Genomic DNA, 13,444 nt, shown 5'->3' with positions numbered 1-13,444 from the left:
CTGATATAGAATCATCTTGTGCAACCTTTCTTAATTAGAATCAACTTCCTGGCGGCTTCCTGTATTGATGATCATTATAGGAATATCATCGCATTAGAAATTTAGTTGTAATAATATCACGACAGTTTAAAAAGGATAACACAGTTTGCTTTCAGGCAACCGACATGTCATCTTGTGCAACCATCTTTCATAACAGAAAGGCGTGGGAAATGGGCCCGGCGCATCGTGTGAAGTCGGAACAAAAAGAAAAAAGATAGAGAAATTTCTAAAACATCTGTATCCTCGAGACACATTCAAGACAGAGAGAGTATTTGGATTACTGACCATTACATAAAGTGAGCTTCGAATGCCAGTTTCAGTATGTGAAAAGTAACATAATGCATAAATGCAATAAGACGTCGGAATGGCTTTCAAAAAAATCAGATAAGGAAGAATTACTTTCAAAGGCCTGAATGCTTGGTTTGCGAATCAAACAAATTGATGCAGAAAGACCACAAACCTTAGCAGAAGATAAGAAGCAGCACATAGATGACAATCGCAAAGGCATGGTGGAAAAAGCTGATAGAGCTAGGTTGTTAAATGAAAACACGCTAAACGACTTGATGCAGTATGGAGAGCTGCGGCAGGACAAGTATGAATTCGAATTTGGAGGTGCTAGCAACAAAGAAGAAAGAAACTAATGACGGCTATAAAAATACTAACAAATTAATGTTTCTTTTTCTTATTTTTAACACTTGCATACATACATATTAAAAAAAAAATCATGTGACACTGAAAAGGCGCGCAAAGTTACGTATGTTTACTTTGCGTATGCTCCTTCACAACCTTACTTTTCGCGTTTTGATGAACAAGTTTTATTATATCACTGCTAAATATGCTCTGCTGTAAGAAGGACTCGACCAACATCGTCCATGTGGTAAGTTAAGTCAAATTATTTAGTTCCACATCATATACTACTATTTAAGATAGATAATTAACTGTAATTTGTCGTTAAAAGAAATGTTTGATTCTTAGCCTCGATCCATCCCCCGGCGCACCAACACATATCGTGTGACGTCGCAATAAAAACAAAAAAGATCGAGAAATTTCTAAAACATCTGTATCCTCGAGACACATTCATTCAAGACAGTAGTCTTAATTAGGAAATACATGTTGACACAATCTCAATCCCTCCTGATAGTGGTTCAGCTTACCGTTATACCAGGTATATACTAGGTACACTGTAGATATCTGCCATACATGTTCCACAACGAACCGGACAGTGAGACGCATCCTACCAGGTTGAACAGATCCCTTCGCTCCCCTGTGTTTTTTATGGAAAAGATTAACAACATTAGTGCAAAGAGCCACTGGGAGAGATAAGCCCCTCTAGAAAGGTAAACAACACCACCAGCTATGAGTTAAAAGAACATGTACAAGTAATAATATTAGTGGTGAGAGAGTATTTGGATTACTGACCATTACAGCTCCGAACTCCGAAACAGTTTGAGTTGTGTGGAAAGTAAGATAGTGATGCAATAAGACGTTGGAATGGCTTTCAAAAAAATCAGATTTAAGGAAGATTACTTTCAAAGGCCAGAATGCTTGTTTGCGAAACAAACAAATTGATGCAGAAAGAACACAAACCTTAGCAGAAGATAAGAAGCAGCACATAGATGACAATCACAAAGGCATGGTGGAAAAAGCTGATAGAGCTAGGCTGTTAAATGAAAACATACTAAACGACTTGATGCAGTATGGAGAGCTGCGGCAGGACAAGTATGAATTCCAATTTGGAGGTGCTAGGAACGAAGAAGAAACAAGAGTTGCTTTAGTGAGAACTATTCAAAGGTCACATGTATTATAGATTGCACAGAAATCTTTGTCCAGCGTACAAAGGACTTATGCAGCGTGCACAAACCTATTCCAATACAAAGCATACTTACATACTTATTTAAAAAAAATTGACATGACCTCACTTCATCTCAGTATACAGTATAATATTTTTTTTAAGTAATTGCTATTAATGATTTCATTTCAACCAGGAAAAATAAAGTTTCAGGCACTTGTCAAATCATGATAATAGTTGAAGTTGCGTAATCATGTGCCATTGAAAAGGCGCGCAAAGTTACTTGGTTACGTATGTTTACTTTGCGTATGCTGCTCCTTCACAACCTTACTTTTCGGGTTTTGATTAACACGGTTTATTGTATCTATAAGTATAAAATATGCTCTGTTGTAAGAAGGACTCGACCAGCGTTGTCTACGTGGTAAGTTAAATCAAATTATTTAGTTCCAGTTCATATACTACTATTTAAGTTTGATAATTAACTGTAATTTGTCGTTTGAAAAGTTTGATTCTTAGCCTCGATCCACACATGGGCCCGGCGCATATTGGAGAAATGGAGGGCGCTGTCACACTGATCGGACGTGCATGATAAATCGGTTAAACATGCCTTTTTAAATCGGCTTATGTTCACATTTAGTAACCATCCAAGAAATTCGACAGTATCGATCAATGTAGAGATGATATACAGAGATGAATTGAGAAGAACACGAACAGGCAGCAAGGTGGCAAACGAGAGACTTACAACATTGTGGAACGAGTACCGCGAGGGGCAACGTAGTGTACATACGTTCGCTAATGTTGGGCTCCAACTCAAGACATGGGCAGGCTGGACCTGGATGATCACACCGCAAAACGTGATAAGGAGCGATACGAAAGGTCACAAAAAAGAACTGAAAAAAAAAAGAAATGTATTGCTGTGGAAGTTTTGTTAGATCTCCAATTAGGTGAGGCTAATATGGAAGATGTTTCTCCTGTAGAAAACATATGTGTCTGTGTTGACATATCAACACCAAACTCTACTATGTGTTGTGCTGACATAGATGTCTTACAGGCCCAGTCACAGGCCTTGTTACAGGAGTCGCCAATAACAGAGTTAACTTTTAAAAATGACAATGAGCGAACTCATTTCTACACAGGGTTGCCTTCATTTGCAGTATTGATGTTGGTTTTTGAACTAGTTAAAAAAAGATTCCCGAGTAGAACATCAGTAAGTCGATTCCAGCAGTTACTAATTGTACTGTTCAAACTTAGACTGAACCTTAGAAATCAGGACATTGCGTACCGATTTCATATAAGTGACTCAACAGTGTCGAGTTTTTAATACGGGACTGGATGCCATGTCTATGCTGAACAAGAGCTTATTGTATGGCCAGAAAGGGAGGTGTTGTGGAAAACCATGCCAATGCAATTTCGAATTGCATTGGAGTCGAAGGTAGCAGTAATAATTGACTGTTTTGAGGTTTTTTGCGAGCGGCCCTCAAGTCTTGAAGCGAGGGCACAACTGTTTTTCAGCTACAAGCACCACAATACAGTAAAGTTTTTAATTGGCTGCACTCCATGCAGGTAAATTTCATATTTGTCTGCAGCATGGGGAGGCAGAGGTACAGATAAGACCATAACATTGACGTCAGATTTTTTTGATTATCTGCTACCTGGGGATGTCATCCTTGCCGACCGAGGTTTTGACATAAAAGATGATGCTGGGTTTTATGGTTGCGAAGCAAAGATTCCTGCTTTTAAGAAGGGAAAACAACAGCTGTCTGCTCTTGAGGTGGAAACCATAAGAAAAATTGCTCATTTACGAATTCATGTGGAGAGGGTCATCGGTGGTGTCCGTCAAAAGTACTCAATTTTAAGTTCAACATTACCAATTGAGTACATGACAACAGACAGTACAGCTCAGGATACGAAAGCATCAGCGCCTCTGCATCATACAGCTTGCTCATAACAGGTGGAAACTTTTCCTCAACCTCTACTGGAACAAATGCCTCACAGTATTTAGGCAAAGTACTCAGGACTACAGATTTTGGTGCAATCAGTGCCAGCTGCTCGACAAGGAATGCAAGCCCTGGGTCATTCATGACATGGAAAGCCGTTGTGCGTGTTTCCACTGATGTTGTAGTAGTTGAAACTGGTGGATCTGGGGTGCTCTCATCAATCGACTCATCTAGTTTTCTTTTTTTGGCCTTTGCTGATGAAACGTCAATTGAAGCCACTGGTTTTGCCACCACATACTTTCGGTTTGGTTCCATCCAATAAGCTTTACTCACTGCAGATAACCCAAGGTGATAACGGTTTCTTAGAAACCGACTGTGAGTGCAACACCTTGAAAAATGAAAAACAATAGTCAATAAAATAATATTAACAACAAATAATATTATTCCTTTACAGACATTATAAAAGATTGCATTGTGTTTATTAATTATACAGTACTATTAATAATTGTTTATTTCAATTAGTCGGTTTCCTGCTTATCAGTAATTAACCATGCTTATCCATCCATGGTCCGGATATAAATTAAAATAACTTCATGGTTGTACCATAAAATAATGGTTTTACATACATAAAAAAGGGCATAGGCTTTTCTCCAAAAAAGGTTATAACTTAATAAAATTATTAAATAAATAAGTAGTAGAATTGTATCCCTTCTATCTAGCTAGGCCCAGTCTTACACAAGGCATAGGCTGTAGGCTACTACTGCTAATAATTACTAGCCTCCTCCTAGTTACTAACTAGGAGGAGGCGGAAGACCTACTACAACAAAGTAAATTCAATATTACTTACATCTCCTCTAACAACTTTAAAATCTGGTCTGTGTGGGGGACAAAAAATGCCCATATCCGACAGAAATCCATTAGCAAATTGATTGTAAGCCTCTGTAGATTTGTAGGCTTGAAAATTTTCAGCTGTGTATGGGCTTGGCGTAGCGATTAAGTATGCCATGATATCCATCGCTGTGAGGTCCGGCAGACTGTCGATTTCGTGCGAAAATTCATCTTTATCAATCAAATATGGGTCTTTTCCAATACCTGATATTTTCTGAAGATATCTTCGACGTTCAGTTGTAGATAAATTATCAGTTATTGTTGATAAAACAATGTTTGGCAACGACGAACTAGCGGTGCCGACTGCCATTGTCTATACGTAAACACACAGTAAACACACTGACCACGCTGTACTCAGAGTTTGCTTGTCTACCAGAAGCAACTCGAGCGGAAAATCATTGACCCGTGACATTTTGTAGTCACCCTATAGTACTATAGACTATATTTATATGCTAGAATCAGATAACCTAGATAGAGTCACGTAGCCTACGTCAGTACAGTATAAAAAAAGTTAAAATTCAATTTACCAGTCAGTATTTTGTAATCTATTTTGCTTCTCCCTCAAATCCTCAGTTTCCATATTTTCTTCCTCATCTCCATTTGCTAAAGGCTCAAATTGATTTACAGACTGCATGCGCGAAACTGAGATGACGTCATGGTCATTTTCACGCTTCGGTGAATATCGGCAGTGGGTGGGGCATAGAATAATATTTTAAATTCTATTTTTTTAACATTTTTGTCAAACATACACAAAAAATAAAAGCACCCATTTTGTTAAGAATATTAATTATTATGTAATTTTAATATCAGAAACTCAAAATCATATACTCAACTCAAGTTCATCTTTAAGGCATCCTGTAATTGCCGATTTTTCGCTGTTGGATGTGGTTGAAATAAAATAACCCATTTTCAAGCGCACAATTTTTAAAGTTTGATGTGCAAGTGTGTCATTATTTTACATTCCTAATTTATCAAAAATGAAAGAAATACATCATAAAAAGTATAAAGAACGATAATCAAGTGCAAAAGGTATTTCTAAGCTGCGTACGGTCAAAGTGCGCAAAAGCGAGTGCGCAGCGCAAATTTTTTTGTAAAATATGAAATGCTTAAAAATGACAATGTCCAGAAATTGTAGACTAGCCTAGAAAGTTGATTAGAAATTGATTAGAAAATCGGTTAAGCAATGTACCCCTATTAATGGAATAAGCCACGGAGGTCACCATCTAAACAATGCATACAATATATAAACAATGCAAGCAAGCTTGGCGTTCCATACTAAATTCATCCCGGTCAGGTCTAGCCTAGGCCCTACATCTGTAAAGATAGTGTGGGCTTCCTATGCCCCGTTGATCCTTGGACCTTCATACCTGAAACTCTGACCACAAACTAAAGCAACATCCAGGCGTAATTCTTGTAATGTACACGTGAGCCTCTTCCAATTCGTCATGTTCCAGGGTACGCGGTGCGTGATTGGGAATAGGCCTAGACTTCTTGTTTGATGTGTTGTTGTGGACGACTCAAACACAATTGCCGCCCGCCGTGGTGTGGTGGTCAAATGCAGCAGCTGAGCCCGCGTGTGTGTGTTGTTGTGTGGTGGTGGTGGTGCGGTACCCACGTATGTTCGCTCGCTATGCAAAAGCCTGAAATTCGATACTTCCTGGTTACGTCACTCATCAATAGAGGGCGTAAACATACCTTCGTAGTTTCGTTACTTGGCAACGATAAACAAACAATCGCGCCGACGAAAAAGACAATTAAAAGTCGTATAACTACGGTAAGAATTCATAATTTTATTTTTTTTAAATATATGTTTACTTTTAATATAATAATACATACTTAGTGAAATTTTCAAAATTTTTAGTGAGCAAAAACAATTATAAAAAACGATTTTAGTATAGGCATATCAAATTACCAAAAGTATCATTATAAAAACATTAATTAATATACAAGGCATATAATTTCTGTAATAATTAAATTTTCAGAGTTTTTTGTCATTATTCAATTCTAAGATACTATTTATTTATTATCAAATAAAACTTAAAATGCACTCTTGATGTTGAGCCTATTCTAATTTTTTTTTTATTTCAGGTCGATGTAGAAGACTATTTCCTGTACTTTAACAAAATAATACTAGTAATATATTAATATTAGTATAGGCCTCACTGTGTAAAACGTCATTCTTTTATTAAAATTGAATATGGAAAAGCATGTTATAAATCTAAATTACTTGTGTCGTATATGTGGGAACAGGCTAAAACCTCATGCCTCCAGACAAGGAGCCAAGGAAATCAGGCAGTTTGCTTGTTCCAACTTTCAACCACAATTTTCAACTGCTTTAAACATCAACATTTTGCAAGATATTGATGGTGTTCACCCCAAGTATTTCTGTCTGCTGTGCATGGGATATTTGCAAAAAAACAAACCATGCAATGTAACCCAGTGGCAACCCCATCATAGAACAGGCGACTGTAGTACATGTGCCCAATTTGAGACACAGAAAAGTGGCGGTAGACCGAAGAAGAAGAAAAGAGGTTTAGCAACTGAAAGCTATAAAATAAAACATGCAACTACCGTTGCAGTGGAAACACATTTTAAAAACTTAAAGCCTCCGTTTCTTCAGCCAATTTCTGGCTCCTTTCATGCTTCAAGTTCACTTGATAATTTTAAATGTGGTATTTGTAAACTTGTTTCGTCTTTTCCTGTGGTTACATCTTGCCATCACGTTATGTGCAAGTCCTGCATTCAACCGTTGTATATGGATTGTGATACTGTCCAATGTTCTGTATGTAATGTACCTGTGCATTTTTCATGTATTAACGATGTTCAGTCAATCTTTGCTGAATGTTATCTGTCTGTTCCTGTTGTATGTAAAAGATGTCGTACTGTAGTGAAATGTAAATGTATCAGTGACCATGTATGCATGCCAGACCACTGTTATCTATCATCGCCAACTAACTTAACATCAACGCCAGTCACTCCTCGTGATCAATTACAACAAACGAACCAAATAGATGACATATTAAACCATCCACTTGGTACTCCAGTAACGCCACTGATGGAGGAAGTTGGTCTACACATCCTAAAAGCAAAATTGAAACAGTCGAACAACAACACAACTGAGTTTAGTGTTAAAGGAAAGGTACTTTTTTAATGGTTATTACTGTATAATCAAATTGTTAATTATTACAAAAAACTTAAAACTTAAATTCAATAAAAACTAACAAGTTTACTTAATTTTATTACTAAAAATAACACCAACTATAGAAATGTATTACCTTTTTTCAAAAACCAGAAACTAAAAACAATGGCGATGCCGATACCACGAAAAAGCTCATCTGATGCAGGCTGGAGAACTGTTCACAACAGAAGTAAATTCATCGATGATGTACGGTGGGCAGTAAGTGGAGGAGATTCAGAAGCTCAAAGAGATGATGAGTTTTCTCAATTTAAAAGTCCGATACGTCTTCCAACTGGTGATTTGCTATCTTTAAAAACAAATCTTGGCCTAACATGGAAAAAAAACAGAGAACTGAAATGGTAAATAACAAATCAACATTCTGCAGTATCTGAATCGAACACCCTCAACATTATAGTTTTTAATATTTTATTTTTTTTTTAAAGCTGGCTAAAAAAATATGGTGTCAGCACAGAATGCGAGGCAAAAATGAGGCACCAAAAAAACATCATCATTAACGACAACATCATTTCTGAATACGTCCCTATGGCACATTCCTGCAATGACACAGGGGATACAATCATCCAAAAAACTGCATGTGTTTCTGTTGCAAGTCTCAACAAAAAAATCTGCCAGCAATATGATGAACTAGAAAAGTAGGTTTTTTATTTGCTTTCATTAACAGATTTAATTTAATTACTGAATTTTAAAAAATGAATCAAATAAATATCAATACCTTTTACAGATTAAATCTTCTAACATGGCACGATGGCCACATCCCATCAGATGAGATGTGGGTAAAGATCGGAGGGGACAAGGGTGGTGGAAATTTCAAGCAGATGCTTCAGCTTTGCCATGTACCACGCCCCAATGCCCAAAATAATACAATCATCATCAATTGCTTTGAGGCCACCGATTCCAGTTTTAATTTAAGAACTGGCCTCAAGGATATCTTGCCTCAACTCGAAGAGCTGCAAAATTCCACATTAAGGTAAATATACCATTTATCTGTAAAATTAAAATATTGCACAAAATTGTACAAATATATTTGTGTAAATTAAGACAAATTATTAACTGGCTTCATTTTCTTAATAGGGGAAAACAAGTCAAAGTGTTCGTATTCGGTGACTACGAGTATTTGGCTCGTATATATGGCCTAACGGGTGCAAACGGTAAACAAACAATATATGTATTACAGGTACAGTACTGCAATTATTAGCAATTAATAAATGATGGATATTTGAAAGCAAATGTGTATTAAATTTTGTTTTAAAGGACGACATTACTGCTTGTGGTGCCATGTAACCAAAAAACACAAATCCCAACTCCCAACGACATTGGACACTCTGAAGAAAGACTTGGACAGGTTCAGAGAGGCTGGTGGTAATATTTCAAAAGCAAAGAACTACAATAATGTAATTGCCAGCTCTTTGATACAAGTTCCCATTGACCATGTAGGTATTAAAACATTATTTTCTAAAAGCTTGCATGACTCTTAAATTTCATAAAACAAGGTAATTATTTTGCTCCCTCACTTTTTAAATAGGTATGTCCTCCTGGCTTACATATAAGCCTAGGCTTATATTTAAAAAACTTCAACAGTCTGGAGTCAGCTTGCCAGCAACTGGACGACATCATTTTAAAGTCTACTGATAGTGCATTGCTTCAAAACAGTCTCGAAACTCCTACCAATATCCCCACATTCTTAAAGCACGTTGCCATGTCAAATCAAATGAAAGACCTAGAAAACAAGGCAGAAGACATACGCAATGGAATAGACCAACTTAAAGATTACTTAAGTGTCTTTATGCTATTGGGTGACACCAGTGGAACAACTGAGAGTATAATTAGCGAGATTCAAAGCCAAGAGGCACAAGAGGCACAAGTTGTAAGTTTAAATCAGACAATTAGAAAACATTTCTATACAGGTGGCATTTTTCCTTAGAATTATTTTATTTTCTAACAATATATTTATTGGTTTTAGAGAGCTGAAGCAGTCCATATTTCTAAAGACTTACCTGAAGTGAGAAAAGGGCCTTTGGTGGCAAAACTTGATGATGTGCTGAAATCCTTCAGGGTTAACAGACAGGCATATCACGGCAAATCGTTTGTCGGTAACCATATTCATAAGTGCTGCAAGGTATTTCATTTATGTTATATAATTATAGTAATGTCATTGTCATTTGACTTTTATACTATACTATTCATTTTATCATTGAATTATTTACTTTCAGCCTGAAAATATCAAAACACTTATGACAAAAATATGCAAGACTGCAATAGAACTCAGCCCAGAAATTAAAGAGAATGTTGTCAGTGTCACAACAAAATATGGAAGATTATTTAATTTGTTTGGGAACTGCCACAGGCAATACAATTGTGCCTCATTTTTCACAGAGGAGATGATATTGAAGCTTGGTAAAATCAATACTTATTATTTTTCTACTAAAATATCAACTTCAGCTGCTCCACTAAATTCTTTGATGAGTTTCTTTCAGCACCAACAATATTTTTGTAAATATATTGAGTTAAATTTGCCTGGATGTCTGGCCTGTCTCTCTAGCCTATCTGTCTGGCCTGTATCTCTAGCCTGTCTGTCTGTCTAGCCTGATAGCCTGTCTGTCTAACCTGTCTAGCCTGTCTGTCTAACCTGTCTAGCCTGTCTAACCTGTCTAGCCTGTCTGTCTGTCTAGCCTGTCTATCTAGCCTGTCTGTCTATCTAGCCTGTCTGTCTATCTAGCCTGTCTGTCTATCTATTACATTTTTTTTTTGTCTCTGAAGAATCAGACATTGAAGATTATGTGCAGTTCTTTCGGAAACACTTTCAAGAAACAGAGCTTCCCAAGATGCACATTCTGGAAGAACATGTGTCTGAATGGATAAGAAGATGGAAGTTCGGATTGGGATTCCATGGAGAGCAGGGAGGGGAGAGCATGCACGCTCAGCTTAACACCCTCAAGTCCAACATCCGTGGATTCAACGATAACCTTGGTATTCTGACCAGTGCAATGAAGGAACATTGGGTGAAGACATCGCCATCCATGTTGGCAGCCAAACCCTAAAGAAAAAAAAAAAAAAAACTCAAACCAAACAGCCCTTTTCAGGGCTACCTCAAACCAAACAGCCCTTTTCAGGGCTACCACAAACCGCAAACAATCTCAAACCAAACAGCCCTTTTCAGGGCTACCCAAAAACCGAAAGAGATTGTTAAGCAATAGTGTGTATTTATTATGTGTTCACAACAATGCAATGTACTAGTACTACTACTACTGAACAAATGCAATTCAACCACTTACACAATAGATATAATTCGACAATAGCTGCTAAATCCTAGTACTATACCTAGGCAACCCTCACTGCAGCCTCTTTATTAACATCACTAAAATAAAGGTAAGTGTCTGTGGCAACAAATATTCCTCTTGAGGTGATGTTTTCGTGAATGATTGTATTGGTTTGGAACTGAATCGGTTGACGGGTTGTCACTAGGGTAGTTAGTACTAGTAGTAGAAGATATAAGAAATTTTATTTGGTCCACTAGAAAATAGAAAGGATACTGTTTGTTCAACACCACAACCATCTGTTTAACATTATAGCAAATTATATATTGTTTCCTGAAACACAACCAAATTATTTTATTTACATACAATACATAAAACAATTTTAAACGACAATAATAATAAGCAAAATAAATTACATTTATAAAATTACCTTTCTACAAAATGGTACAGTCCAAAGTTGCTTTTTAACCGAAGCTACGCATGCGCGTTAGTGCCGCATGGAACGTACCATTTAAAATAGGGTTAGTAATAAAACCAATTTAATTTAAAAAATCAAATAAATGAAAAAAATAAAATTTAGAAGATCCGAAATGCATAAATTATCATTAAATACTTATTTGACACATTTTGGAAAGTAGAAATGTTCAATATTATATGAATTTCTACTATTTTTCTTCATAAAATGTAATTATTTACTCAAATTATTTTCCAGCATGGGCGATATCGTCGACCATGAGTCGACCATGTGGCTTCAATTTCAAATAGTTGTTGACTATAAATTCAACAATTCAACGTAAACATTTATTTTCTTTCTTTCAATCAATAATAAAACAAATGAATAAGGTATTAAAAAAGTAAGTGCGAGTTTCAAATAATACATTTCATGAATATAATATATAGACACGACAGGCAAATAAAGCGGATCAACCTGAGTTTTCGGCATGTATTGAATATAGGACTATTCCATTATTATTTATAGGGGTGTTAGTCAATATGTTGGGTTGGGTGTGTCAGGCTTGTTGAGGCTTCTATTGTTTGTGTCATTGTGCCAATTGTTTTGTATTTCACTGTGTTTGAGAAAAACAAACAAAAAACTGCTGCTGTAGTTAGCCTATAGCTTTTATTATGTGTCTGTAAATTATATCGTATTTTACACTATATAGGCCCTAACATGTTTTTTTAATCAACAGTTAAATCAAGTAGCCTCTACAAATAACAAGAAAAGATCAAGAAAAAGATTCATATACATACATTTTAATCGTATTTAATTTATGTTTTAATTTATATAAAATATCCAATTTATATTTTAATTTATATAAATACATCCATGTTTGTTTTTTTCTCAACAGTTGAATCAAATAGCCTCTACAAACAACAAGAAAAAAATCGATAGATCGAAAAATACATTCTTCAAACTTTATTCAAATATAAGGCACAAGAACTTTAACATTATTTAATAAGGCACAAGGAACATATACTATTTTAACTTACTTAATCTGTTTAATTTATATTATGCCATATCTTTCTCGCCACATAAATTCGTCAAGGTATTCCGGTAACCATTCCCATTTACACCCATTCTTTTTAACTTTAATTTTTCACGATTCCAGTAGGATTCTATGTTTTGAGTGTGGACTCCTGTTATTGGATCAACAAAATTCTTACTGTGGTTTACTGTTTAGTGTCCATCTACCACATCCAGGTCCTGTACTCTGGAATAAACCTTCCATTTATTTGATGGTCATTTTAATATAAGGCATATTTTGATGATTGTAACATCCACATTAATTATTTAATGATCAAGCATAGATGGTAGGTCTAATTTTAATAGATTGGTTTTTTAAAGATTTTCGATTGATTGTAAATATCAATATCAATTACTTAAATATTTTATATTGAAATAGGTGATAAACAAATTTTAATAGAAGACGTACTTTGAAGATTGAAAACATCTATGTAATATACTGTAGGCAGAGATTTATAAAAAATGTTGTTTATTTTAAAAAAAGAAACGTTACAGAGAATCCCAGATCAAGTTCAGATACAATGAACATTGTAGGGAACATACTGTAAGAACATGACAGAAACAAGATATTTAGACAAGTAGAAAAAGAAACATTATAATTGAGTTTGTTATTGTTATAAGTTATTGAAATAAGATTATTGGCATGTATTTATTTTGTCTGTATGGTATTTATATTTTTGTAATATTTTGTTTGGTTGGAATTCACTGAATCTTTTACAGTAATTTATTAATAACAGTACCTGTGATTTTACATTACCATTGACCATTGAAATTGACAGTAATTTTAATGTAGTTTTACAGTTATTTATCAAC

The 13,444-nt window shown here is 35.6% G+C and overlaps 1 protein-coding gene across 1 annotated transcript; it reads left to right on the top strand.

Annotated features, from left to right (window-relative positions):
* The first annotated feature begins 2,645 nt into the window (after positions 1-2,645).
* Positions 2,646-3,776, top strand: LOC144838233 (uncharacterized). The gene is given in 1 exon segment (XM_078693585.1): positions 2,646-3,776. A coding segment is annotated over 1 exon segment (1,131 nt).
* The last annotated feature ends 9,668 nt before the right edge of the window (positions 3,777-13,444 follow it).

Source organism: Antedon bifida, chromosome 3 (genome assembly GCF_963402885.1).
Source record: "Antedon bifida chromosome 3, ecAntBifi1.1, whole genome shotgun sequence".
Classification (NCBI taxonomy): domain Eukaryota; kingdom Metazoa; phylum Echinodermata; class Crinoidea; order Comatulida; family Antedonidae; genus Antedon; species Antedon bifida.
The sequence above is the reverse complement of the archived record's forward strand: the minus strand, read 5'-3'. Positions and strand labels throughout refer to the sequence as shown.